Below are 24,826 nucleotides of genomic sequence, written 5' to 3' on the forward strand. Positions count from 1 at the left end.
AAATTTAGGAATACCAAGGCTCTTTGTTTTCACATGCATTGCTCTTGTCCTATGTATAAATAGTCCCAAAGACTGTCTGGTTTAAGCCCAATTTCAGGCCCAGGCTGATGTCCATGTTCTTCACATAGGTGCACACAGTCCAGGGCACAGCTGAGAAAGGAAAGCTAGAGCTCATGCTGGGTGTAGTCATGCAGGTCCCAGCTCTTGTTCACATTACCCAGTGGGGGGCACAGGAACTGGCAAGGGGGCAGTTTTCTCAGCTCAGCTATTCCTAAAGACGGCATGGAAGTTTTGAACTTCTGCTGCAGGCAGGCTCATAGCCAGCAAAGTGTCCACGCTGCAAGACTTATGAGTCTGAGTCCTCTTTTCAGAGCACAGCTCAGGAACTGCTTCAGCCTTGGAGCTGGACCTGTTGAGCACCACTCACCACCGCTAAATGAATGCCATCGTAAAACAGATATCACGGAAGAGGAGGGGTGGCCAGGGTGGGGTGTTGTTACGCACGATGGTACCTGTTTGGTTTGTGCAGCAGTGTCCCACCTTTGAAAAAGAAGTAGGGCTGTTCATTTAGTGATGCACTATCTTTTTAACAGGGGTACTGCAAACAGCAAGATAACTTATTTTCCTATCTTACCAGAAACACTAGAGAATTAGACATTAATCTTTCATCCCAGATTGCTGAAACAGGAGGCTTCCCGCATGCTGGCAGCAATGCCCTCCCTCCTACAACCAGCCTCTCTGGGATAATAAGCAAGTCTCATTAAGAAAATCCCCAGATTCTGCTTCCTCGGCTCCTGCTCTGACGTATAGCTGAGCTATAAGCCCCAGCCACTTCCTCCTGCTCAGCTGAGGGCAAATCATACTTTCCACAAGCTAAGGCAAAAATAAAAATCAGCTTTCACACTGTGGCTCCCCCTTTCCCCTGCCTCCCTGTACCCGAGGTTCCTCTCTGTGCTTTGAATTAGGAGGTATGTCAGGCTTGTGGAACCAAGCCCAAACTTTCCTGAGAAAACACAAGAGTCAAAGGCATGTTTTGAAAATAAATATCAAAGCTGGCAAGCGAGGACGATGGAAGATGGAACCAACATTGTTAGAAGCTGGTAGGAGCAAAATAAGAGAGACTTTGCACGGCAGTTTCACACAGGACTCAGCCTCCTGCCAACAATATCTGGGGAATATTGCTCAAAGACCAAAAAGAAAGAGCATTGAGTCTCAAGCAGGGAAGAAATTAGAGGTGTCTGTCTCCGCCACTCCGATAACACAAGGAATAATAATGGGAGAAATAAGTGTGGAGAGGGGGTTAAAAAAAAAGAACGAGGAGACTGGGCAACAGAAAAGCATGTCAGAGTTATAAAAAGAGACAGAGAAGGGAATTTTATTCATGAGCTTTCCAAACAAATTTGCCATTATTGCAGGCATGAGAATATTATTCTGCTGCTGTCAGGGGGCATGTGACTGGGGCTCCAGCCATCAGAAAATCACTGCCAGCTGTCAGAGGGCCAAGCCATTAAGGGCGATGGGCCAACACCAATCACACTGTCAAGAAATACACTTGCTTGTCAAGAGATTAGCAGTCTGGCCTCCAAAGCCTTGGGAGAGCATTGGATTCAAAAATGGAGACGGTCATGTGAATTGTGCAGTCTCTGGCAGTGGAAGCAGTGGGTAGAAATGTTCCTTTTAAAAGGCAAATACAAGAAGGAAGGTGTTAAACTGTTTCTGGTTTGACTTTGGTACATCAGGAGCAGTAGATATCATCTTTGCTCTGATGGCATTTTCAAAAAATTTAATTCATCCAGAAACACTGCTTAGCCTTTGATCAAATGGGCTGATGTACAACACTGACCTCTAAGCCCATCACAACCTTCTTTGGGAAGACCGGCATGAGAGGGCAGCCAGTCTGTGCTGCAGTCTTACTCAATTTTATTCCCCTTTCGTTCCAAGCATTGGCAGTTCCCTAACCTATGTCAGTCATACCTATTCATGAACGGGGCATGTGGTTTGGGTAGCCAAAGTGATGCAGAAAATTCAGTCCTAGAGGAGTACAGTTCCCCAGCCTTGTTCAGCAATGGTCCTAGAGAAAAGCCAGCCCGGGACCAGCAGAGCTTATTCTATGGGCCCTTTTTCTTATTTTACAGGTGATAAATGTATAGAATTGTTTTTTGAAGTCTAGCCTACAAGGGACCTGTATCCCTTTCCCAAGACAGTCACACTCCAGGTTCTACCAGAAAGGTACCGAGCTATTAATATGGATCACAGAAATCATGCAGCATTCACAGAGTGTGCTCTAGGGTTTTTGCTAAGCATACTGGGTGAAGTTTAAACCATGTATTAGCATTGCCTAACTTTTAGGTCACACCTACTGTGGCATTTGAACTCAGAAAACCATGGAATGATTCAGACTGTCCACAGCTGCCACGCTCAGCACTCGGTACAGGGAGAAGTTGTCCGAGACAGTAATTCAGTATTATCTCAGATTGACTTACCACTGCAGCCATAACGCCTTCGCACAGACAGAATTCTGCATGTGATTCATGCGCATGATGTAGCTTCATATGCTGTAATTAGGCAATTCACACTGTAATTAAATAATTATGGCACACTTCTGTACGAAACTTTTCAGAGAAGCGTGTCATGATGCACCCACTTCCATCTACAGCTTTGGTCTGACACATGTATGAAGTTTGGTGTGTCCATCTGGACACTACCATGCCCAGAAGCCAATTCTCTTTCATATAAATACAGGAAGGGTGGGGGCCTCCCCAAGGTGATCAAAGCGATGGCTTTCTGTAATACCAGCTGAAGTGACTCACTTCTCGGCAGCTGATGCCACCAAGAAGTAGTGTCAGCGGTACAAAAGCTCCAGAAAACTTCTTTCTTCCCCTGTCTAGTAATGAGCTCTCCTACTGAGGCTGATCATCAAACATTTACTGCAGGAATGACCACGGGGCACAAGCCAACCCAGAAAAAAAGCTGCAAGTGGAAATGTATTATTGCATTTCCTTCTGTTTCCTTTTATCCCCCTTTTAGTTCACAGGTCTGAAATATCCAAGCTATGCTAATAAAGTCAATTTGAACTGTCTGAGCAGTCCCCTTTATTAATACTTTTTAAAGGAAAGAATTTGGCTGAGGTGTAAGTTGATTAGCTCACTGGTAATTAACTGATATCCAGAAAAATAACAAAGGATTTTTGCCAAGTAAGTAACAGCTTGATCTCTTTCCTCTCCTCCTCCTTCCTGCAGTAAATGAGAGAAATATAACAATGGTTTCTTTACATGAGCAGAATTGAAAATTCAGGCTAGGTTGAAAAATTTGCATATGCTTGGGATAAATATGCAACTTTCCCAGAGATCAAGGAAGAGAATAGCAGCTGCCCTCCCCACTGCAGGTGCAGTGTACCTGAAGATATTCCAAGCATTTATTTTTTTAAAAATTCTTTTAACATTTGACATTTTAATATATCTGTACCTGCTTACCACTAAGACTGCTTGGTCCTAGTGGTTTTCCCCTTTTGTTGCAGAGGTTTCCAAGAGCAGCAATAGGAGGAAACTGGATTCCCTATCCATGGGACCACGTGCCAAGCAGTGCACAATTGGATGGGCAAGGGTTTTATAGAGCGTGAGGTGGGATATATTGCCTTCCAGGTTCAGACACTAATTGATTCATTATACAAGACACAGTGAACAAATGGTTTGTTGGTGCTTTCTTCCCTAAACTGAAAATTCTAAGAAAAGGGTGAGACACTGGCAATAGCTAGTTCCTCTAAATGCGTTCCTGCTGGGTGTTTGGGGGTAAAAAACCTTCAGCTTTTATCCCCCACCGACTTTAGATTAGCCTATCTTCCAGAGTTTCTTGCTTCTTGACAAAATTTTCCCTTCAAAATTTGCCTTGAGTCACCCCTATATTGTTGGGACTTCCAATCCTGCAGTAGGTGGTCACTGCCTAGTCTTTGCCTAGTCTCTATCTGATCATACACACAAACGGGTACAAGTGGGAAGGACAGATACACACCAGGAGTTGGCAGTTGAAATCAGTGGTGCCAGAAACTTCAGCTGCATAACCGTAGGTGGGAGGAGGCCCCAACTTGAGGAGTTTTAGCTGGACAGGTTAGCAAACCGATGCTGAAACCCAAAAGCTTGCTATTTATGGCCATCTGCCTGCGCAAGGTAGCCGCTAATACCAGGACATTCCTGCCACATTCACCCAAATGGCTTTGGACACTGTCACATAGAATGTGGAGACTTCAAAGTCTTTCCTGCAAGGTTGAAAATACATTTTTTGTACAACTGTCTTTCCTCTGTGCCACAGCAGTATCATGATAGTACGTACAGATTCTTATTTTAACTGCAAGCTGCCAGCGCCCTCCCTTCTCTTCCCCAAAAGGAGGTGGTTGTAAAAGAGAACCAGTGATGTGCCCTCCTCCAAACCCTTTCTCAGCTCCATTCATGGGGAGGGAGCTAGGATAGGAACAAAAAGAGAGGAGCACTGCTCCTGTTCTCACCAATGAAAAGGGCTACTGCTATTTTTTGAGTCCCAAATGGACTCAGTACTGACTGTTCCAGTCTTGGAGAGAGCCAATGTTTTGTGGCTCTTGTCTTCCAGTATATCTTTCCTCCCAGATTTCATATAGAATCACAGAATCATTTAGGTTGGAAAGGATCCTTAAGGTCATCAAGTCCAGCCATTAACCTAACACTGCCAAGCCCACCACTAAAGTGAGTTTATAGCTGGTAGTAAGGACAGTTTACTCCAATGAGTGGTATAATATCCAGAAGTATGGCTGCTTCACAGAATCACAGAATGACAGCCTGGCTGGGGTGGGAAGGGACCCCTGGAGCCCACCCAGCCCACCCCCCTGCTGAAGCAGCTCTCCCAGAGCAGGTTGCACAGAGCCACGTCCAGGAGGGTTTGAATGTCTCCAGGGCAGGAGACCCCCCAGCCTCTCTGGGCAGCCTGTCCGAGCGCTCTGCCACCCTCAGGGTAAAGTTTTTCCTCACATTCAGATGGAAGTTCCCGTGTTGCAGTTTGTGCCCGTTGCCCCTTGTCCTGTCGCTGGGCACCGCTGGAAAGAGCCTGGCCCCCTCCTCCCTGACACTTGTCCTTAAGATATTTGTAGGCATTGATGAGGTCCCCTCTCAGTCTTCTCCTCTCCAGGCTGAACAGCCCCAGCTCCTTCAGCCTTTCCTCATCAGGGAGATGCTCCAGTCCCCTCATGATCTTGGTAGCCCTGAATTATGCTTCCCATCAATGCCTCCATTCTAGTCAAAGCAAGTCCAAGAGTCGATTAATCATGTACCTTCCATGGATGCTGTTAGTACAGAAAACATAACAGGAGCTCCACTGACCTCAAACCAGCTTGGGGTGATTGTCTGAAGAGAGTATGGAGCTGGGAATCATGACCTCACCTAACTTGATTCAGCCAAAAAAGCCACAGACCTAAACTCAACTGAGTTGCTAAAACACAGACATTTAGTGCTCTTGGACAGAAAGCAGCTGAGAGCTGTGTGGGGTATGACACCGGATCTAGGGAAGATCCAGTGACCCCAGGGCATCCTGCCTGGCCTTCAGCTGCTGCTCTGAAATAATCTCAAATGACACAAGACGCCAGCATTTAAGGAAGTGAACTGAGCCTTTAAGGCAGGATCCAAACTGAGATGAACACACTTAAATACTGTTACAAATTTCATGCAAATCTCTTCATATTGAACTCTGTGTATGTAAATTAGCAGGCAGAAAAATCCAGCTTGCTGTATTTTTCCTAACAAGAAAGCAGTTTACAAGTGTAAACAATGAATTGCTACAGCATTTGCTTTTGCTTTCTTAAAGCAAGAGAAGCAATCCAAAGCACAAAGGCAGACCAAACCCCAAATTTATTTGAAAGTCAATGAGACTGAGGAACATGCCTTTTGTGCTTCTCAAAAACCTCCCGCCCATGACAGATTTTCCTTTGATATTTCACCTTGAACTGGTGTATATTTATCACAGATATTTTGCAGCTGATAAGGGCTCTGATTCACATATAAGGGTGAAATAAGTTCAGATGACTGGAAAAGTTACAAAACTCAGCTCTCCTTCCGCTTTTTTCCCCGCTGTCAACCGCTTCTCCCTCAGGAATGGTTGAACAGCAGGCTTGTCTCCTCCCGCACCAATTTCAGCCCTGCAAATTAGTGCAAACTGACATCATTTTTATTTCATGCTAATACAATGGGTTGAAAGCTGCAGGTGCTTGGAGACACCTACACATGCTGTCTGTTTTCAGGGTAGTAACCACTGGGTACAGGTAAGCTTCAGCTTAATCCACTGCTACAGGAAAGCAAACATCCTGATTTTGGTAAAACGGGCCCTGCTGTGGATGGCATGACCTGCCTCAGCTTTCCGTTTGAAAGGTTTTGGGATACATCTCGATGGACCTGATCAGATAGGCTTGTGCTAGGAAAATGGAGATGAATGATGCCTCCCTAAAATCCAAATTGAGGATTGTATATAGGACTGAACCATCCTCTGTCCTCGGCAGGTTGCACCTCCCATCCTAAATAGCCGCACTGAGCAGCCCCTGTTTTCATCAACGCTTTATAACACTATTCAGGTTGTTGTATTCGTATCTGAGCCCTTCAGGGCTGGATGCTCACAGCATCCACAGAGCTGAAATCTGTGATGCTGTCATTCACCACCACAGCCATTTGCCCAAAATGCGTACAATAACCTTGAAAATATGACTAAGAACAGTCATATTACACAGGAGAGTTTATGAATATTTATATGGATCTAGGACTTCAGTCCCTTTGATGACGCTTTACAAACACATGACTCCATTTAACTCCAGCACAGACATTTCTGCTTTGCCTAGCTATGAATAGGGAATCGGTTCTGCTAAAGTCTGCTGAAGTTTCTTGGATCAGATCCTTCTTCACGTTAGGAAATGACTTCTCCTCTACAAAAAGTCTGATTCAGCCTCTTATAATCCTGCTTTTAGCATCTTACTCACGCTATCTGCATATAAATCAATGGGATAAATTACATGTTACACAGGATCAGGCTTGCAGGATCCAAAGGTGTTAATGACCTTTTTCTATAACCAGTACAGACTAGACAATTCAGAAAGCTGCCAATAATGACATTTTGAGCTGCAGTATTTGGAAACTGACATTATCAAGGGGTGCAAGACTTCAGAGCTGAGAGTCCTGACGCAGGATTCCATACCTAAGATGTTGCGTGTGCTATGACCCAATAAAGTGAGATCCTAGAAGAGGCACAGTTTCATAATTAACGTAAAATTTGAACAGGCAATTTGTAGCACAAAATACAGCTTTATTTATGTGATTGATACCTTTAATTTAACATTATTAGAACTAAGCAGTGAAAACATCTTCAAGATTTTGTGTCAATTTTACCTTCCCCTTTGCCTGCATACACTGATGAAAGGGAGTATGTACAATCTTCTCCAACATATGTAGCCATAACGTAGGGCTGGAGCACCTCTCCTATGAGGACAGGCTGAGAGAGCTGGGATTGTTCAGCCTGGAGAAGAGAAGGCTCTGGGGAGACTTCAGAGCAGCCTTTTAATATATGAAGGGGGCTTATAGGAAAGATGGGGACAGACTTTTTATAAGGGCCTGTAATGATAGGACAAGGGGGAATGGCTTTAAACTGAAAGAGGGGAGATTTATGTTAGATATTAGGAAGAAACCCTTCCCCGTGAGGGCAGCGAGGCGCTGGCCCAGGCTGCCCAGAGCAGCTGTGGGTGCCCCATCCCTGGCAGGGCTCAAGGCCAGGCTGGACGGGGCTGGGAGCAGCCTGGGCTGGGGGGAGGGGGCCCTGCCCCTGGCAGGGGGTGGGACTGGGTGGTCTTGAAGGTCCCTTCCAGCCCAAACCCTTCTGTGATTTTGTGAGTTCTAAGCAATCTGTTTGTTAGGTCTCATTTTCTGCCGAAATCAAAACAACCAGCAGCACAAGCCATAATAAATGTTTGCATAGAGCAGAAAGAAAAATGTTCTTCTACAGGTGTCACTCCCTGTATTTCATGGATCACAAAGAGAAACAGCTGAACATGTGCAATTTTTGATCAGCTGCCCTTTGCCATTCCCAAGCAAAAAAATACTGGATCCATGTACTAAATTTACAGTGCTTACCCCTCTAGTGATGTAAACTGACATGACTCAATTAACCTAACTGATTAATTAAGCCCTGAGGTTTCAGGGCAACATAAAACTGTATGGAAAGAGGATCCTTTGCCACAGGCAAACTGAGGCCACCGGAAATCACTCTCTTGGCATGTCAACCACATATTTAGTAATACTGAAAACGAGCATTTCAGGAGCTCTGTGTTTGTTTCTCTTCTTGTTATTTCAGAAACAAGACATTCCCTCCACAGGCTGTACAGATCAGACAAAGAAAATCCAACACCTAGACATAGGTGGGTTTGACCATTTAGTCAGATAGACCACATTTAGATGCAAATAACTTCAGGCTGTCACATTATATCCAGAGCAGTAATGTACACTACGAAGTGTAGCTCAGGGTTACAGAGGAGAAGTATTGCTTTTAATATGTATTATTGTAACAGTTGAAACGGTCAAAGTTGGTTTTGTCAAAGATGAATTTACCTTTACAGAACAGTGTCAGGGAAAAAAAAGCATGTGCTGTAACAGTTTGTGGCTGCCTCTTCAATACTATCCTTCTGAGCGCAATGACTGAAAGGTTCGCCGGAGTTCAAAAGCAGAGAACCAAACCACAGAGTAAGTTAGAACTAAATGCATATTGTGATGGAGAACACTACAGAAATGTGTCAAATAAATAAAAGTTCCCTAATGATTCAAATCAAGGGCTAGCTATAGCTTTTTGCTTGTCTTTCTATCTAGAAAAAACCAAAATGGGTAACAACCCACATCATTGTTATCTACCCCATACAATCTGTCATTTATTTATCTAGCCCGGTTTTAAAGCCATTTTCATGTCTGACATCTGTTTCTATTGTGGTTATAAATCTTCTCACGTCCAGCCTGCATGTGATGAGAAAAGAAATAAGCATCAATATTATTAATTATTTATTTAAAGTCAACTGTAATTGAGTATACAACAAACTGCTTGGTTTTTCATAATGCTCCATTTTGTGCTCCTGGTGTGCAAAGGGGATATTTATTAGTCTTCAGTTTCTGAACAACTGTGATTTCAAACTTTGAACTATTTTTCTGTTAAGAACTTTAAATCTTAAAATGGTTAACAAAACATAGACCTGAGCCCTACAAACTTCGATACTATGCAAACTGAACCTTCAAAAGTCCAAAAAGCTACAGTGCATCGAGAAGGCTAGAATCATCTTTATTGTTTACAACTGGTTTTGTGCTTCTGAATCAGTTTGGTACTCTTCCAGACCTCAATCTTCAAAATCTAAATCTGGGGAGGATAATGTAGCTCTGAAAAAAATAAAGACAGTACTGCAAAAAAAACCAACCAACCAACCAAAAACCCCATAGTGATTTTGATGATGTTTTGACAATTTAAATATTTTATCATTGCCATCACTAAAATCAATTTTGCTTTGAAGGCTGTATATCACTATGAAAAATGTTAAAATACATCTCTCTGATGCTGAAAGCAATTACATACAAGCTGAACTGCAGAAGGCAGGTTATTCTTCACGACAGATGTATACCTTATGAAACAGCAGCATTTACACTAGGAAAGGTCTGTGTTTAGATTGGAGTTGTTTAGCTTACAGAAGGGGAGGGGAGGGGAGGAGAAATAAGGCGTGGAAAAAGAAGTTGTGTGCTTATATGCAGGTATAATAAATTCTGCTGACTTGTGGGGTACAAGCACTGTGTACAGCCCTCAGGGTCTGTCTGAAGCTTCCCATCAAATCTTTGGACCTTCTTCCAAAACAACAAAAAAAACCAAAAACCCACACACAGTATTATTAGGCCTTTACTTGTGTGTTTTATTCTTTTCCCATGAGTTTCAAGTCTTTCCCTTTTTAGACTCTACTTGCCTTTGGATATCAACTACGCTTGAAAAGCACTTTGCGTATGATGGGTGTAAGTATAGTACGCGTAGTAAGCAAGGAGAGAACTAAATATGGCATCAGAGGAGAGAAAACCCCCGTGTAGTAGGCAGTGCTATAAAAATCCTCCTTCCTCCTCCCAGCCCACGAGTAGGAGAAACACCTCTTCATTTAAAACCACGACGGTAGCGTGCTGCCTTGCTCGCGTTGCAAACCCTCCCCGCAGCCTGAGGAAAAGCACCGAGAGGAGCCATCTCAGCGCCACCCAGCCGGGCCGGGGCGGCAGGGCTCTCCCTACCCGGGCACCCAGCCTGCCCCCGGCCGCACCTTCCCCCAGGCTTTCCCTAAATCTGCCGTTATCACCTCAACATTCTCTACCCCGCCGAGCTTCCCCCCTCAGACGAGCCCGGGCCTGCCTTCCCGCGCCCTCAGGCCGCAGCCCATCGCCATGGCAACCCGCGGGCCGCGGCGGCTCCTCCCCGCGCCGGGCGGGCCTAGGGCCGGTCCCCGCCCGCCGTTGCCGCCGCGCTCCGGGCCCGGCGCCGTTCGCCCGCCTCCCCCTTCCCCTCGCTGCCCTCTGGCCTGAAGCAGGCGCCGAGATGGCTCCGGCCGCTGACAGGGAGGGTTACTGGGGCTCGCCGACCTCCACCTTGGAGTGGTGCGAGGAGAACTACGCCGTCTCCTACTACATCGCCGAGTTCTGTGAGTGGCCGCTTCGGCCCCGGGGGCTGCGTCCCGCCGCCGCCTCGGTCACCTCTCCCGCAGTCCTCCGTGCCCTCACCCCACTGAGCAGGCCCCGCGGCAGGGGAGCCCCCGCTTCCGCGGCCCCGCTTTCCTGAGGGGGCAAATGGCGCGGGGACGGGGCCCCTTGCCCGCAGCCGGCCCCGGCGGGTGGAAGTGGGTGTTTTCCTGTCCCCTTTCCCCCCCAAGCCGTATCTTAAGGAGGTGGCGGTGTAGCCCCTCTCTCCCTGTGCCCTAGCATGTTGTTTTGGCACCCCCGTCGCAAGTCTGTCACTTTGGCCTGTCTCCAAAGTGATGGCAGGGCAGGAGGAGGGTGGCTGGGGGCTTGGGGGGTGGCTGAGGGGGGTGGCCGGGTGAGGTGGGTCTCAGGGGGCTTGGCACTGGGGCAGGGGGGTGTGTGGCACTGCGTGGATGGCTGAAGAAGGGAGTTTTCACTGAAATCGTGCTTGGGGTGCCACGCTGTAAAGCTGCACAGGTCTGCAGCGCGGCTCCCCTTGAGAGGAGGTGGGAGTATCTGCTCGGGCATGGGTGGCCAAACCACATGAAACTGTTCAGGGAGAGCAGAGAGAAGAAGGTGTCTTTGTACCGAAGAGGCATCTTTATCCAGGAGAGACACTTGCCCAGCTGGTCTTTGGTGGGTCTTGATCATCATCTGTTGCAGGTGGTGCGAGTTAGCATAGCTGAAAGGGTCACTCTGCAGCAGGTGCTGGTCTAGGATGGCTCAGAGCAATGGTGGGAGAGAAGGCTGTTGTTTTGACCTCAGAACTCTGTTATTCAGAGGCAGTCAGGAATTTAGATACATTCAAGCACATTTTAGGGAAAGAAGGTGTTTTGAGTACAGGATCATTCAGCAGGTGGTTGAGAAGGGAGTATACTGTGGTAGCTGGTAAAGGATCAAGCCCTCTGTCGCTAATGTTTTACTGAAAAATTAAGTATTTTTGTATCCTGCGCAGTGACTTTAAAGGGTGTAGTAGTTGTAGTTATGTGCTGCCACCTGATAGACACCCTGTCCTATAAAAAGCCTTCACATGTTTAAGATAGGCGGCTGCTTTTGAAGTGTTAAGACCCTAGGAAAGTTGTACTAAAGTGAACAGGCTCACCTACCCTGAAGTGCTTGGAGTGGGCAATCTGAGGAGGCCTTTTGCATAGCTGGGGTGCTTCAGCAGCACTTTGGAAGAGCTTGGCATGCAGGAGGTGGAAGGTTCTGGGCATCCATGCCAGGCTGTGAGTCCTGGTTACAAGCACTGACATGAGTGAAGGACCAGAATTAATAGTTGTGAGAGGTTTCAGAGTGTGGGAATGGGAAGGAGTACAGAGGATCTGAATAACAGTAGCATAGGCGGCAAAGAAACTCAGAGGAAAAAGGAAGTTGGTGTGTAGATTTATGGCTGAGAAGAGGAAGGCCGGCTGAAGAGGGAACAAAATTAAATACTCCTACAATGGGACAAACCTAGAAATTTTTAAATAGAACAAGACTTTTGCAGAGTGTGTATTTTTGTGTTTTCCTCGTGGTAAAAAGTAATTTGTGAGATAATTCTCATAGGGAAGAGGAAGCTCAGTTGTTTCACCCACATAAAAATAAATTTGACTAGCATGCAAATTTTTGAAATAATCCCTGCATTGTTGGACTTGTGAACTGATATTTTTCATCCGCTTCTAGATTATGCGGGAGAAGGAAGATGAGGACGAGATTAATGCTGGGAGGTGGAGAGGCATGTGTTCTGAAGAAAAAGGGACTAATTCTAGAAGGTCTGGTCCCTCCTTAGAGTTTTGGTGTTTGGGACCACAGTTTGTTGGCCTGTCAGTTGTGCTGACCAAAGTGTGTATAAGGGTTGTGCTCTAAATTAAAGCATTTAAATGGTCCAAGATTAAAAAGCAAAACACTAAATACGACCACTTTATTTTGGAGTTAGCTTAATAGCAGGTAATTTCAGTAAGATGTCAAGATGGTTTAGATTTTCCTTAGCAATAATTCTGTAACTGCACTTTCAGGGTCAGAGGAAATAGTTGTGGGTGTTTTGATTTTTTCTTTTCTTGATTATATGAACCCCACTGCACTTAAATCATAGCCAGCAAAAGTTGGTTGACAATGTCTTTCATAAAACGACTAAAGAGTCTTTCCCAACTTTCTCTAAAATACTTAATGTGAAGCTAATTACTTCAGAAGATCAGAGAGATGTTACCCTGAAATCTAGTTGCTTCAGCAGAAGAGCTGAGAAGTATATCCAGGATCTGCGTGGCCCAGTGGTCTTCTGTCAGTTGCTGTGCCTTTATTGCTTCCTTACTCTCAAAAGTTCAAATTTAGAGAACAAACAAGCCAGAAAATAGAAAAATATTTTTCTTATCTCTCTCAGAATTCTCCCTTTGGTAATTTTTGATGTTTCTGATACTGGTTTTCATGCACAGCCTGCATTAATTAAAATATTAAGAATTAGACTTATTATTTACACAGAAGACTTGAAATTGGTTTCTGAATTCTCACTGTCTCTGTACCATACAGTGAAGCTGATGGTATTTAAAATTTTTGCATTAAATATTTGTTATAAGTAATTTATAAGAAACTGTTGGAGGCCCAAAGCTTGGAGGATACTGGCAGGTTCAAATAAAATATTATTTTCCTTAGCTTGCAGGCTGAAGAGCCAAACTGAAAGCTAGTTGTTCAAATTAGGTCTTTGTGCTGTTTAGTAATTTGTTTTTAATATGCTATTTTAGTACAATTTGCTACATTGTGTTCCAGAAGCCTACGTGTAGTTCTTTGCCATTGACTCTGTAAAGAACTAGTGTAGATGATGGCAGCTAATTAATTGTATATATTCAGAGATGTGAAAGTGAGGTAAGGTGTTTTGTAGCACTTCACTTTGCATTCTCTTGATGTACCCCAAACACAATGACCTATATTCAAAGATTAATTTTTTTATAATGAAAAGTGCTTTTTCTTGCCTTCCTGGCACAGCACCTAGCCAGTTTTCATCCTTTGTGGAGGTGGATGACTAACTGGTCTACATCCTTCTGTAGAATATTAAACCAATTGAAATGGAAAACCAGTTGAATTATTTTGCCAGCTTAACTACATTAAACCCTAAAATGACTCTTGTATCCCTCACTGACTACATCTATTGTGTGGTGTACATAGAACTCCTTTTTCAGGGTTTCTCAGGAGTTCTGGATTGACTCCTGTGTGCTAGAGGGCAAGTAATAGAGATGTTTGGTTTTTTTTAACCAATCTTTTCCATCTGCCAGTGCTTCTGTGCTGAATTACCCAAGCTTTTGTACACCAACTTAAGCAAAATAATAATAATAATTATAATAAGGGGAAAAAACGCAGCATTCTTCCACCCAGGCTAACAGAACAAGGTCAAACGTAAATGCTGTTCTTTAACACTTAAGTGCTTAAATGTTTTGAATTTACTCCTTATTTTAGCAGGGTTGGTGTTTCAGGCCAGGTTAGTCCATTTACTGTTCGGTGTTGGGGGTCTGTTTTGATATGAATGTCTATATGAGAAGTGCCTTACCCTTCTTGCTTTCACTGTCATTGCTGTAAGAAGGGCTTGTCTTGTAGAGTATAAGGAGAGGATATAACTAATCTTCATAGATATCCTTTGTGGAAAACATGGAGAGTAGTATCAATTTAAACAAATACTTTACATTCAAAGGAGCCCTGTGCAGTACCCAAGGGCTTATAATTCCCAGTCAGGAGAGTCATGGGGGCAAATTTGTTATTATCAACTCTGTGCTGTGCTTCAGGTTGAATAAAACTTGAGTGATGTTTCCTGGTATGTGAAATACTGCCTTGAGCTATCGTTGTCCATGAATAATGTGCATCATCTACAACATGATTGCTTTTGAGACAGTATATCCTTATGTTGGCATTTACAGCAACAAGCATCTGTAATATAGCTTCGGGCTTCTTGAGGAATTGGTGAAATTGTTTCTTTCTTGGCTTCTGGTCCTGTTTCAGAATGTTCTGCTACCTTCACATAAGAAAAGTTTGGGTTTATTTATTTATGTATTTTTATCACTGGAGTTAAATCCATTGCTTTTTGTTTTCATTAGCAATCTGGTAAACAAATACTTGTAACTGTGCTTTCCTTATGGGTCCCTTATTTAGAAAAAACAAAGTAGATCATAAGAATCTACCCATGTTTCTAGCCACCTTTGCTGTTCTTCCTTAAATGCTTCCTATTTTTCTTTCAGACAAGACATAAGAGATTGAGATGACTGTTACCTGTATTGTTAGATGTGAGATACCTCATTAACGCATACTTTGCCATCAAGCATCCTCTACATTGTGAACAGTGACACACAAATACTGTTATTTTTTTTTCTTTTAAGTTTTGCTCAAAAAAGACGGCTGTCAAAGTTGCACAGATCTCCATTCTGCATGGGAAGCATTACTTTAGAATTTAAAAAATCACAAAATTTATTCAGAGTTAGTGTCTGTATACTGAATTTCAACTCCCACATGTGTACTGTCACCTGTTCCACTTGGGTGTCCTGCTGTATTTTTGCCTCTTTTGCCAGAGGCTTTGGAAAGCAGCCAGGGACTGTTGGGCTAGGTACTATCCATGTGAGTTAAAAAAATATAATAAAGCCATCTCTATCTGGCTTCAAGAGCTCTGTCTGTTCTTTCAGAAATAAAGTGGTAGGTGAGGGAAGAATCATCAGGATTAATTGGGTGTGATCAGCCCAACTGCCTGGCTGCGGCTGAATTATTTAAAGACATCATGACACAGATGAGTTCTAAAGTGCGATTTAAGAGAAGGCGATGTCACAGCCTCACAGATTTTAAGACTGAAAGGGATAATGACCTAATTGCAGGAAGCCCCATCACAGGTTTCCTCTTTAAATTCATCAGGCTCCTTGAGGGAGCTTCCTCAGCTTAGGGGACAGTAAAGACAAAAAGGTAAAGGCAAAATTAAACTTAATTGATGGTGGCTATAAAGTCAAGTAGAGTGTACAGAACAGTGCTCAGCTGTGGGATGCTTTTTAAGATGAACCCTTCTGGCTTGCTTTTTGTGCTGTGGACAGAAAGAAATTCAAAGAGGGGTTCTTCCCTTCAAAGAATAATATGGTGGAAGTAAACTTGTGAGCCAGACAGATGGTCTCTGCTGTCCTACTTTCTTATTTCTTTAATGATTTTAAATGATTTTGAGTCAGTGGCCAATACTGTTGCATTAATTTATTTCCCTTCCTAGGCTGTAGATGTATATACTTAGCCTGAAGATAATCTTGTGGCACTGTTTCACTGTTTTGTTGCATTTTGCCACAACTAATGATTTAAATATTTTTTAAAATTCTTCCTTTTTTTTTTTTTTTTTTTTTTGTGTGTGTGTGTGTGTCTCTTTGCCACTTTCTAATCCATGGTGCAGCTCTACCTTTCATCTCTTAACAGCTTAATTTTCTGTTTTCCCAACAGCTTTCATTGAAAGACAGGGCCAAAGGCTTTTGGAAAGTCAACGTTTGTCCAATCAGTTCTCATTTATCCATCACATGGATATGCTTAAAACTTGATAGATGCTGTGGTCATGGACCACATGTGTGTTTATTTACTAATACTTCTCTAGTTATTAAGTGATGATAAAATTCTTAAGTATGGATTAGCAAAGCGCTTCATTACTCTATAATTAGCACTTCATATTCAGTACTTGGACAGCTGGCAATTGGACATCTGCCACTCCAAATGGTAACAGAGCAGTGGCATTTGTACAATTTGATTTTGCTTATGTGCAAGCTAAGGCAGACAGGTTTATGAACTGCATGATGCAAATTTGCAGAGTATATATTTGTAGCTAGAAATAGGAAGATTAATGAAAAATAAATCATGGTAAAGGAACGCTGCTGACTTTTAAATGCCTTTAAATGAGCCTTTAGTCACAGATAAAAATGACTGTTGTCATAATTGAAAGACAGAAATGTCTTTTGGGGTTTGTTGTATGTTTTTGTGTGTGTGTGAAACTGCTGTTTATGAAATGCGTTTTCCATACTTGCTGGAGCCTTTCGCAGACCAGTAGGGAAGATGTTTTTTTAAACAAAAGAAAGATTTAATAATCACTGCAGAAATGTTCAAAGGAAGTCTGGGAGTGGTCTCCAATCCCAGCAGCTCAGCAGTACGTAGTCATTTTATCTTGCAACGCACAGAAATGCTAACACATTTGACTGTTTCTCTGACTATCTCAGAAGCTTAAAGAAGATCATAGAAATGGATCATGAAAGGTTAAGAAAATGCAAAGAGTTCTTCTAATTCAAAATACATATCAAAAAATGAAATTTATAATGCTGGAAGGGAACCTGCTTACAAGTGGTTATCAGGGAAAAGCTACCTACCTTTGATTGCTTTGAGTTTTCTGGGTGTGGGGCTCTTTACACCTGCTTCATTAATTACATCCATTTTTCAGTCCACTAGCAGAGAATCTGAGCTGCTGCGTGAATTGAAGATGTTTGGTTATCCTGTAGTTGTGGAAGTACTGCAAGGAAGGTAGGTGTCAGGAAGAGACACGTTTCTAGAGAACGTTAAAACTAAAAAAAAAGAGCAGCACTGCTTTAGTGTCAATCTTTTATCATTAATTGATCTGACTATCCCCATACAGGCAAGCTCTGGGTAGAGTCCCAGTGGTTTTGCTGGGCGCTGTTTAAATTTAAGGTTTCAGGCACAGATCCTTTTGTGCAGTTGGAAATGCAGCTGTAAAATACTTGGGCATTTTGTGCTAGCTCAAAAACCTGAACTGTCTGACCAGGATATTTTTTCTATCCATTTCTAAAAATTAATTTCCTTGAAGAAATAGGCTGCATATGCCCTATGATCAGTGACTGAAAAACTGACGTTTTATAAGTGATCAGTGCAGTCGTCATCTGCAGGATCGTTATCTCCTTTGCAGTCAGGTCCATCAATCTCTGGCAGAGTTTGTACTTCAGTGTGCCTGGAGTTTGGGAGACAGATGCAGCCCTCTCTCTCAGTCCCCAGCAGGGAGATGCACCCTTTGTGCCTCCCCCCAGCCTTACGAGGTTCCTCTCCAGTTCTTTGACTTTCCAGTAGCTGGTGACTGAGCCTGCCCTCCATGTTGCAGAGCTTTCCTGAGGGAAATTCCAAACTTTATTTCAAAACTGAGGTTAGTGTCCAGCAGTGTATCTGTTTCCCAGCTGTGTCCTGGGGTTTTATTTTATTTTATTTGGGTTTGCATTATTCCTTGGTTCCTTTGGGCTTGTTTTCCGCATCCATTGTCCTTGTAGTGACCCTGGAATGATGTGTGCAGAGTGTATGTCTCTTTAAGGATCTCCAGCTGGCTTCCGGTATTTTCCCTTGCAGCCTAGTCCAGGCAATGGTGCTGTGATCCTTCCTTCTAACCAGAGGAGCTGGAGAAGGGGGCAAGAGCATGGGCTGGTTCAGCATAATGAGGTTTAGGATGTTAATTTGAGACCTGACTTTCAGGTTTGAGGAGAAGGCACACCTTGGTGGTCTTTAGGCAAAAAAGCAGGTGAGCCGAATTTAGGAAAAGGTGTGGCACTGGGGGTGAGCTGAGCATCCGCCTCTACCTAACAGCAGGAGGTGAGTGAAGCCAGAACAGTGTACATACACTAGGTATGCCTCTTCCTTCACATCTGCTTCTCTGTGAGTCATGGGTGTATGGCACAGGACACCAGAGTATGTTTTGTATGAATTCCAACTAGTAGGATTTCAGTGTATCAACTTTATGATTGTAAAACATGACCCTGTAAGCTCTCTGATTTATACAGTGCTTTAATGAGCTCGTTATTTGCAGTGGAAGCTCAAGATTCTACTACCCTGTAGGCTGGACTTTTAGTAATTGGTAATTCCAGTTGGATAAGGATTTTCATTTGAACAAATCCAGCATCAAGGAATCAGATGCAGTATTAGATCTAAGAAGCAGTTCTGTAGACTTTTGTAGCACAAATGAGAATTAAAAATAGTCTGGACACTGACAGTCTAGGGACAGTATTTCTGTATTAGATCCATCATTTGTTCATCAGGTTTTCTTCCATCTTCCCTGGCTAACACCATTTGTTCAGGCAGAGACTGGCCTCTCACCTGGAAAGCACACTACTCTTTTTTCCTTCTAATGGGTGTTTTGACCTTACAATGAGGAAACCCAACGGTTCCTGAAAAATTACTTACATGTCTTTGAGAAACAGGACTGGCAGATCTGGCTTTCTGTGAAATCAAATAGTCACCTACAACAGTGAGTGGAAATGACCCAAAGAACTGATTTTATTGTCACAGAGTGGAATTCACATTTCTTCTAAGTAAAATGGGTATATTTTTCCTCGAAGATTACTTCACAGGGTTTGCTGTGTAAGAAAGAGTATGTTTGTGTGATTCTCATAGACCTGATTGCTCTTGGGGGTAGTTTGCAGGGCTGCTCTCTTGCCAGAAACTGTCAGGTCTAGTGGTGGCCCCAGACTGCAGCAGGCAAGCTGTGGAGCCTGCTCCGTGCGTTATTACACTCAGGAGGAGCGCTGCAGGGTGTATTTATACAAATATTCCCTGCATTCCTCCCACAGGATACAGATTTTTTTTTTTTCAGGTTTTAAATCTTGTAGACTTAAGAAAACAAATACAAAATATATAAACTCAGAATTGCTTCTGGTGATATTTTGCTCATGAATGAAAAGTGATGCCTTTATATGTTTGAGTTTTTTTCCTTTGGGGTTTTTTTTTTGAAGTCCTTTTCACAGTTGTGGAAATGACCCATATAAGCAGAGACAGAACTAACTGTATGCAACATGCTGACTAGCGTATGAGTAAACAGCCTGGAAGACTGAAGCAACTAATCATTTTTCTTTCTTTTTTTAAATTTAGTAACAAATTTAAAAAGTGGGTTGGCAGTGTGCTTCTATTCATAGTGCCCTGTACCTGCAGATCTGGCTTCTGCAAATGGTCCTGTTTACTGCTGTCTCCATTCAGCTGCAGCTAGCAGCAGCGGTGTGGAAGTTCACAGCTTTCTTTACAAATAGCAGAGTGAAAACCGGATGAGCATTGCCAGTTTTTATAACTTGTGCCTTTTTGAGCTGGTGAGTGCAGTCTCTCATAAGAATCAGCTCAACTGTATTGCGTAGATGCCTTGGAAAGCAGCAGAGAAGTGCACCGTGGTAGTGAAATCATACAGCAGATGTTATTTTCGTTGACTTAAACAAACTGCTAATGGCTTTGTGATCTGTGATATCACAGTTGCTTTTCACTCAGAGTTTTGGGGTTTGGTACCTGTTAAGTCTTTCAAGGCCCAAGTTTTATCTTCGTGTGAGGTCCCTCAGTATAGTCTTCAGCATGTCTAATGTCAGAACAGTACTCATGCTAATACTCTTCGAGTTCATTCCAATTTAATTTTTCTTTTTTTCCTTTCTCTGTTCTAGGCTGCAGAGAAATATTTTAAAGCTATTTCTTTTTCTTAATAGCATCCCCTTCCAAGTTCTTCCGTTCTTTTTCCTGCCTTTAAATTATTCCATGCTGATTTCCACATGGCTTTTGTATTAACTTATTTTTTTCTGCTTTTGTTGTACTTTTTCTACATTTGTTTCAAACCTGTCCTTGAAACATTTCCTCTGCCAGCCACCATTTGTGCTGGGCACCTGGCTGATTTTATGTATGTTTTTGACTGTATCACATCATTGTTCAATGAAAGTGACTTCTGCCCGAATGTTTGCCACCCACCTTATGAATTGTTATTTTGTAGGTACTATAATAAGTTATATTTATGAGAAAAAGACAGCATTTAAAGCTCAAACCTTCAATGTTAGCGTATCTCTTCTTGTATTTGGTTTAGACAATGAGATACTTAAGATTTGGACTTTGACCTTACTGTCTTTGTGGAGAAGCACCTTCATTTTCCTCTAGATAAACAGCTTTTGCCGAGGTTTGTGGGTGGATAGGCAGCTACCTTTTCTTTCTTTCTTTTCCTTTTCAAGCAGGAACAAGAAAGTTGTCTTGAAATAACAATTGGACAGTAACTAAAGAATAGACCTGGAATTAGAAGTTGCAGACCAGGAGCAACAACCTTTGAGTTTTGGGCTGGTGAATTAATTGGGTACTGTTGAAAGTTCTTGCTGGAGGCTGTTGTATTGACTGGAAAAGGTTATAAAGATTTTACAGAAAAGTAGTGCCTATATAAAAAAGTATTCAGGAGTGAAGAACAAGAGTCAGAGTCATTCCTGAGATCAGATGCCTGCCTTTTATCACATTCCAGGTAGTCTTAGGACTTTTCAGTTAAGGGAGTCCTGCAAAAAAAGATAGTTACGGATGGGATTTTCTGCTAGTACTGCTGATCGGAGAGGGTTCACCGATCAGTGTTTGAGTGGTTGCTGTACATCTCAATCAGGCCGTGTTTGCTGATTAGTTTCATTATTCGTATGTGCTCTGTTTTAAATTTGTCACATAGCGTCTCACCTTTAATTTCCTACCATCCAAATAGAGCAAAATGCAAAAGAATGACATGAGTCATTAATAGGAGAGACTTTAATTGTTTTGGACACCCAGGGGAAATCCACACCAGTAGCAAGAAAGGAAGGAAAGCAAGAGAATTTGGATTTTGAAGAAAGGCTACTCAAATTAAAGCTACAAATACCTGGAAAAGAGCACTGTTCACACATCATTCTTGTGCCATCCAGTGAGTGTACTGGGCTCCCCTAATGCTCAGCTTTCATATGTCACTGCATGATTCCTGGAAGAGTCCTGCCAGAGCCTCTGAGATAATGCCCACAGCTTACTATGCCTCAAGTTGGTATCTCTGTTTGTGGTGAGGACTGTTAGATGCTGGGCTGGATGTACTCTGGTAGCTCTAACCATCAACTGCCAAAAGCTGTGCTTTCTGCTCTGGACAGACCCTTAGGCTTAGGGGAGTTGGTGCAGACACTGAGCATGAAGCCAGGATGCTGATACCAGCATAAAATAATAAAGGTTGGAAGGAGCAACTCCTAGTTGCTGTATCTGACCCCTCCTTCTCATTTGTCCCTTACAGTTTTTCTCATAATAGTATGCCAACATCTATGTAGAGCTAGATTAATGCAGCATTTCTTTGTTATGTACTCACTTTATCATATTTTTCTACGGTGTTTTATCTACCTTTAATTTTATTATTTCTATGATCTATGTGAACTTGCTCTTCAGATTTCTGATCATAACATTGTATTGGTCACTGCTTAGTTTCAGCCATAGCTGAAAGGTAAGCTTCCGCATCTCGATTGTTTCCTTCTAGTCTTACCTCATCAACCTGTCTTAAAATAACACTTGAAATATGTTTTATTTTGTTTTCCGGTGAAGTTTATAATAGAAGTAAATCTGCCCTTCAACAACAAGCTTATTTCATGTAATATTCTAACTTTACATCATCTCAGCCTAATCTCTAGGCTTTGATTGCATTTTCCAGCCATAAGCACTAGCTTTTAGTGAGCTTTCTATATTGATATTTCAAATGATCTGCCTATGTCAACTGTTTTTACTTTAAATTCACTTGCAAAATCCTTCCAGGTATACTTCAAAGTAATTGTTCTGCTTGCTATCATCTTAGGTGCACATTTATCAGGGAAATGATGCTTTATTTTCTACGAGGCTTCCCCACACTCTAGTAAAGCAACATTAAAATATGATAGGATGTCGTATAAGCTAATTGTGATACAATTTATTCCTTGTCATTCAGTTAATTGTGGCTGTATTGGTTCGGGAATACTACGTCCTGTAAAGGAGCTGTGTACTATTATATTTGTCCAGGCTTCTTCCTGCAGTCTCAAAAAATGGCCAAGGATAGATGCTAGTACTTCTGTTACATCCTTAAACACCATTCTTTTTTATGTAATGTGTCCCTTCAAAACCCCAAACCATTTATTAATGCTTCAGAATACCCTACACTTCTGACAGGCACAGGTGTGATAGACATAGTTAGAGCCACAGCAAGATAATTAGCAAAACTGGCTTCAGAAGCGAGGAACGTGTTACACCATCCAAGTTAAATCTGTGGTACGACACTAATGTTGGATTTCTGGCATTGCAAGGCTATCAGTTTCTTATAAAGAAGTGTGGACCTTTAAAATTTGGACTTGTGTAGTATTAGCTTTCACTTATTTATTTTTAGCGTAATACACATAAGAAGCGAGGTCAGCATTAGTACAGTCTCCTCTTTGGTTCTAATTTTCTGGTGTCCTTACTGCACAGTAGCAAAGCGCTTTGCAGAGCGGTGAGGGTAAAGAAAAGGATGGCTTAATTGTAACCTAGGGCAGTTTAATAAGAAGTACTTTTCTAAGACGTGCATATCAAAGAGAGGCTTGTGCATTAGAAAATACACCCACGCTTTACAGGCTTGTGTGTGCTTTGTTAGTCAGGACTGTTGAGAGCTTTTTCTTCTAAATACCTTTTGATTGTTTTGAAGAACACAAATGTAATGTGAAATACTGGAATCAGAGTAAAACCATCTACAAAAATATTAGCTGAACTAGTATGATGAATGCCAAGGGAATGAATTCTGCAGCTGGAATATAAAGTAAGGCCATAAATCAGAATGTATCACTTGACGCAGCATGTTGGAACGGCTCATAAATGAGCACTAGGAATAAAAATCAAATTGTTGTTAATAATTAATTTTTTCCCCCTAAAATTACCTCATTACCCCTCCCCAATCCAGTAAATCACTAAAATGGTACGCTGATATCCTTCTGAACATTTACATATCTTGGAGGAATGGAGGTCCAGCAAGGAAGAAGCAGCCTGGAAGATCTAGAAGCACTACATGCTGACTTTAAAACCTCCCAGTTGGCCACCAGCTCTGCAGCAGCAATGCTGCCTTTAGTTTTTTTGGCCTTGTCCCAGCACTTTGACTTACTGGAATTGGCTGTCTGTTGCGGCTGGGGCTGAGACGCATGCGACTGGAACACAGTGTGCTCACACTCGTGGTATGCATCTGTGTTGGTGCTAGCCTTGAGAAGGCAGCTGTGTTCCTGCCTCGTTTGCATCCTTTCTTTGCCCATGGTGGATTGTTTCCTTCATGCTACCTCGCAGCGTGTTGTCCACTTTTGTTTGAAACTGTTTCAGGATTCATGGCCTCTTCGGGAGACGTTGCTGCTGCCAAATAAACTTGATTTCTAGATGTTCTACCTAAACTTTCCTTTTCCTTGTTTCAGTCTGTTAGTGCTGATCAGAATGCTGTTCTTTAGTAATACAAATAATTATTTTTATTTTTTTCAGTCCTTACCCCATGTAAATCTGTTGGATTCCATGTTGCTTTCTTGTAGCTGCTGCCAGGCCAAGATTTAGGCAGCTTCTCTTTTTTTTTTTTTAAGTTTTTTTATTTTCTGATGTAGTACTCCTGGTTGCTGCATTTGACCCCTCCTTCTCATTTGTCCCTTACAGTTTTTCTCATTAATAGTATGCCAACATCTATGTAGAGCTAGATTAATGCAGCATCTCTTTGTTATGTACTCACTTTATCATATTTTTCTACGGTGTTTTATCTACCCTTAATTTTATTATTTCTACGATCTATATGAGCTTGCTCTTCAGATTTCTGATTTTCTTTTAAATACCTAGGGAGATCTAGTAGTCCCACTAATAACCCATTAATTTGAAGTGTTATTTATCCTGACTGCTTTTTATAGTTCTTCAGGAAGCTTTCATACATAGTTTGTACAGTTCAGTAATTGCTTCGCCGTTTTTTTTCTTCAGTGTTTTTCCCATTTTGTCTTTAGAAATGTGGTGTCTAATACAAGTTGCAGCTGAATTGCTGTAGTTGCAACTTCAGTTAATGTCCATGTAAACAAAATCAAGGCTTACTTAGTATTTGGAAAGGAGAATTACACGAGGTAAGAAATTGATTTTGTAGCATAAAAATAAACACTCTAAACACCCAGCACCCCCACTTCTTTTGTTTTTCAGTCTTCATTGTTCCTCTGCTCCAGCCTGGAGTAACACTGTGTTGTGTTTCACTGAGTAACAGGAAGTTTATATTGATCCTTCATGCACATTACTAAGTAGGAAGTTTAGTAATTACATATTGGCAGAATTCCTGTGGGGATGACTCTGTTTTCTCCCCTTGAGGTCCTTCTGAAATATCAAATGGAGACAGGAGTTTTCATTTCCTGACACTCTGAAGTGCA

The 24,826-nt window shown here is 42.3% G+C and overlaps 1 protein-coding gene across 2 annotated transcripts in view; it reads left to right on the forward strand.

Moving 5' to 3' along the window:
* Positions 1 to 430: 430 nt before the first annotated feature.
* Positions 431 to 24,826, forward strand: part of ACER3 (alkaline ceramidase 3) — a 69,574-nt gene continuing 45,178 nt past the window's right edge. The window contains exon 1 of one of the 2 annotated variants that reach the window (XM_080375156.1): positions 431 to 10,696. In XM_080375156.1, the coding sequence (XP_080231282.1) occupies positions 10,069 to 10,696 (628 nt within the window). In that variant the 5' untranslated portion in view covers positions 431 to 10,068. Of the gene's footprint in view, positions 10,697 to 11,133; positions 12,485 to 24,826 lie in introns of those variants that run through there. The other variant, XM_080375157.1, reaches the window with a different exon arrangement.

This window comes from Falco punctatus, assembly GCF_963210335.1.
Source record: "Falco punctatus genome assembly, chromosome: 2".
In the NCBI taxonomy this organism is placed as follows: Eukaryota; Metazoa; Chordata; class Aves; order Falconiformes; family Falconidae; genus Falco; species Falco punctatus.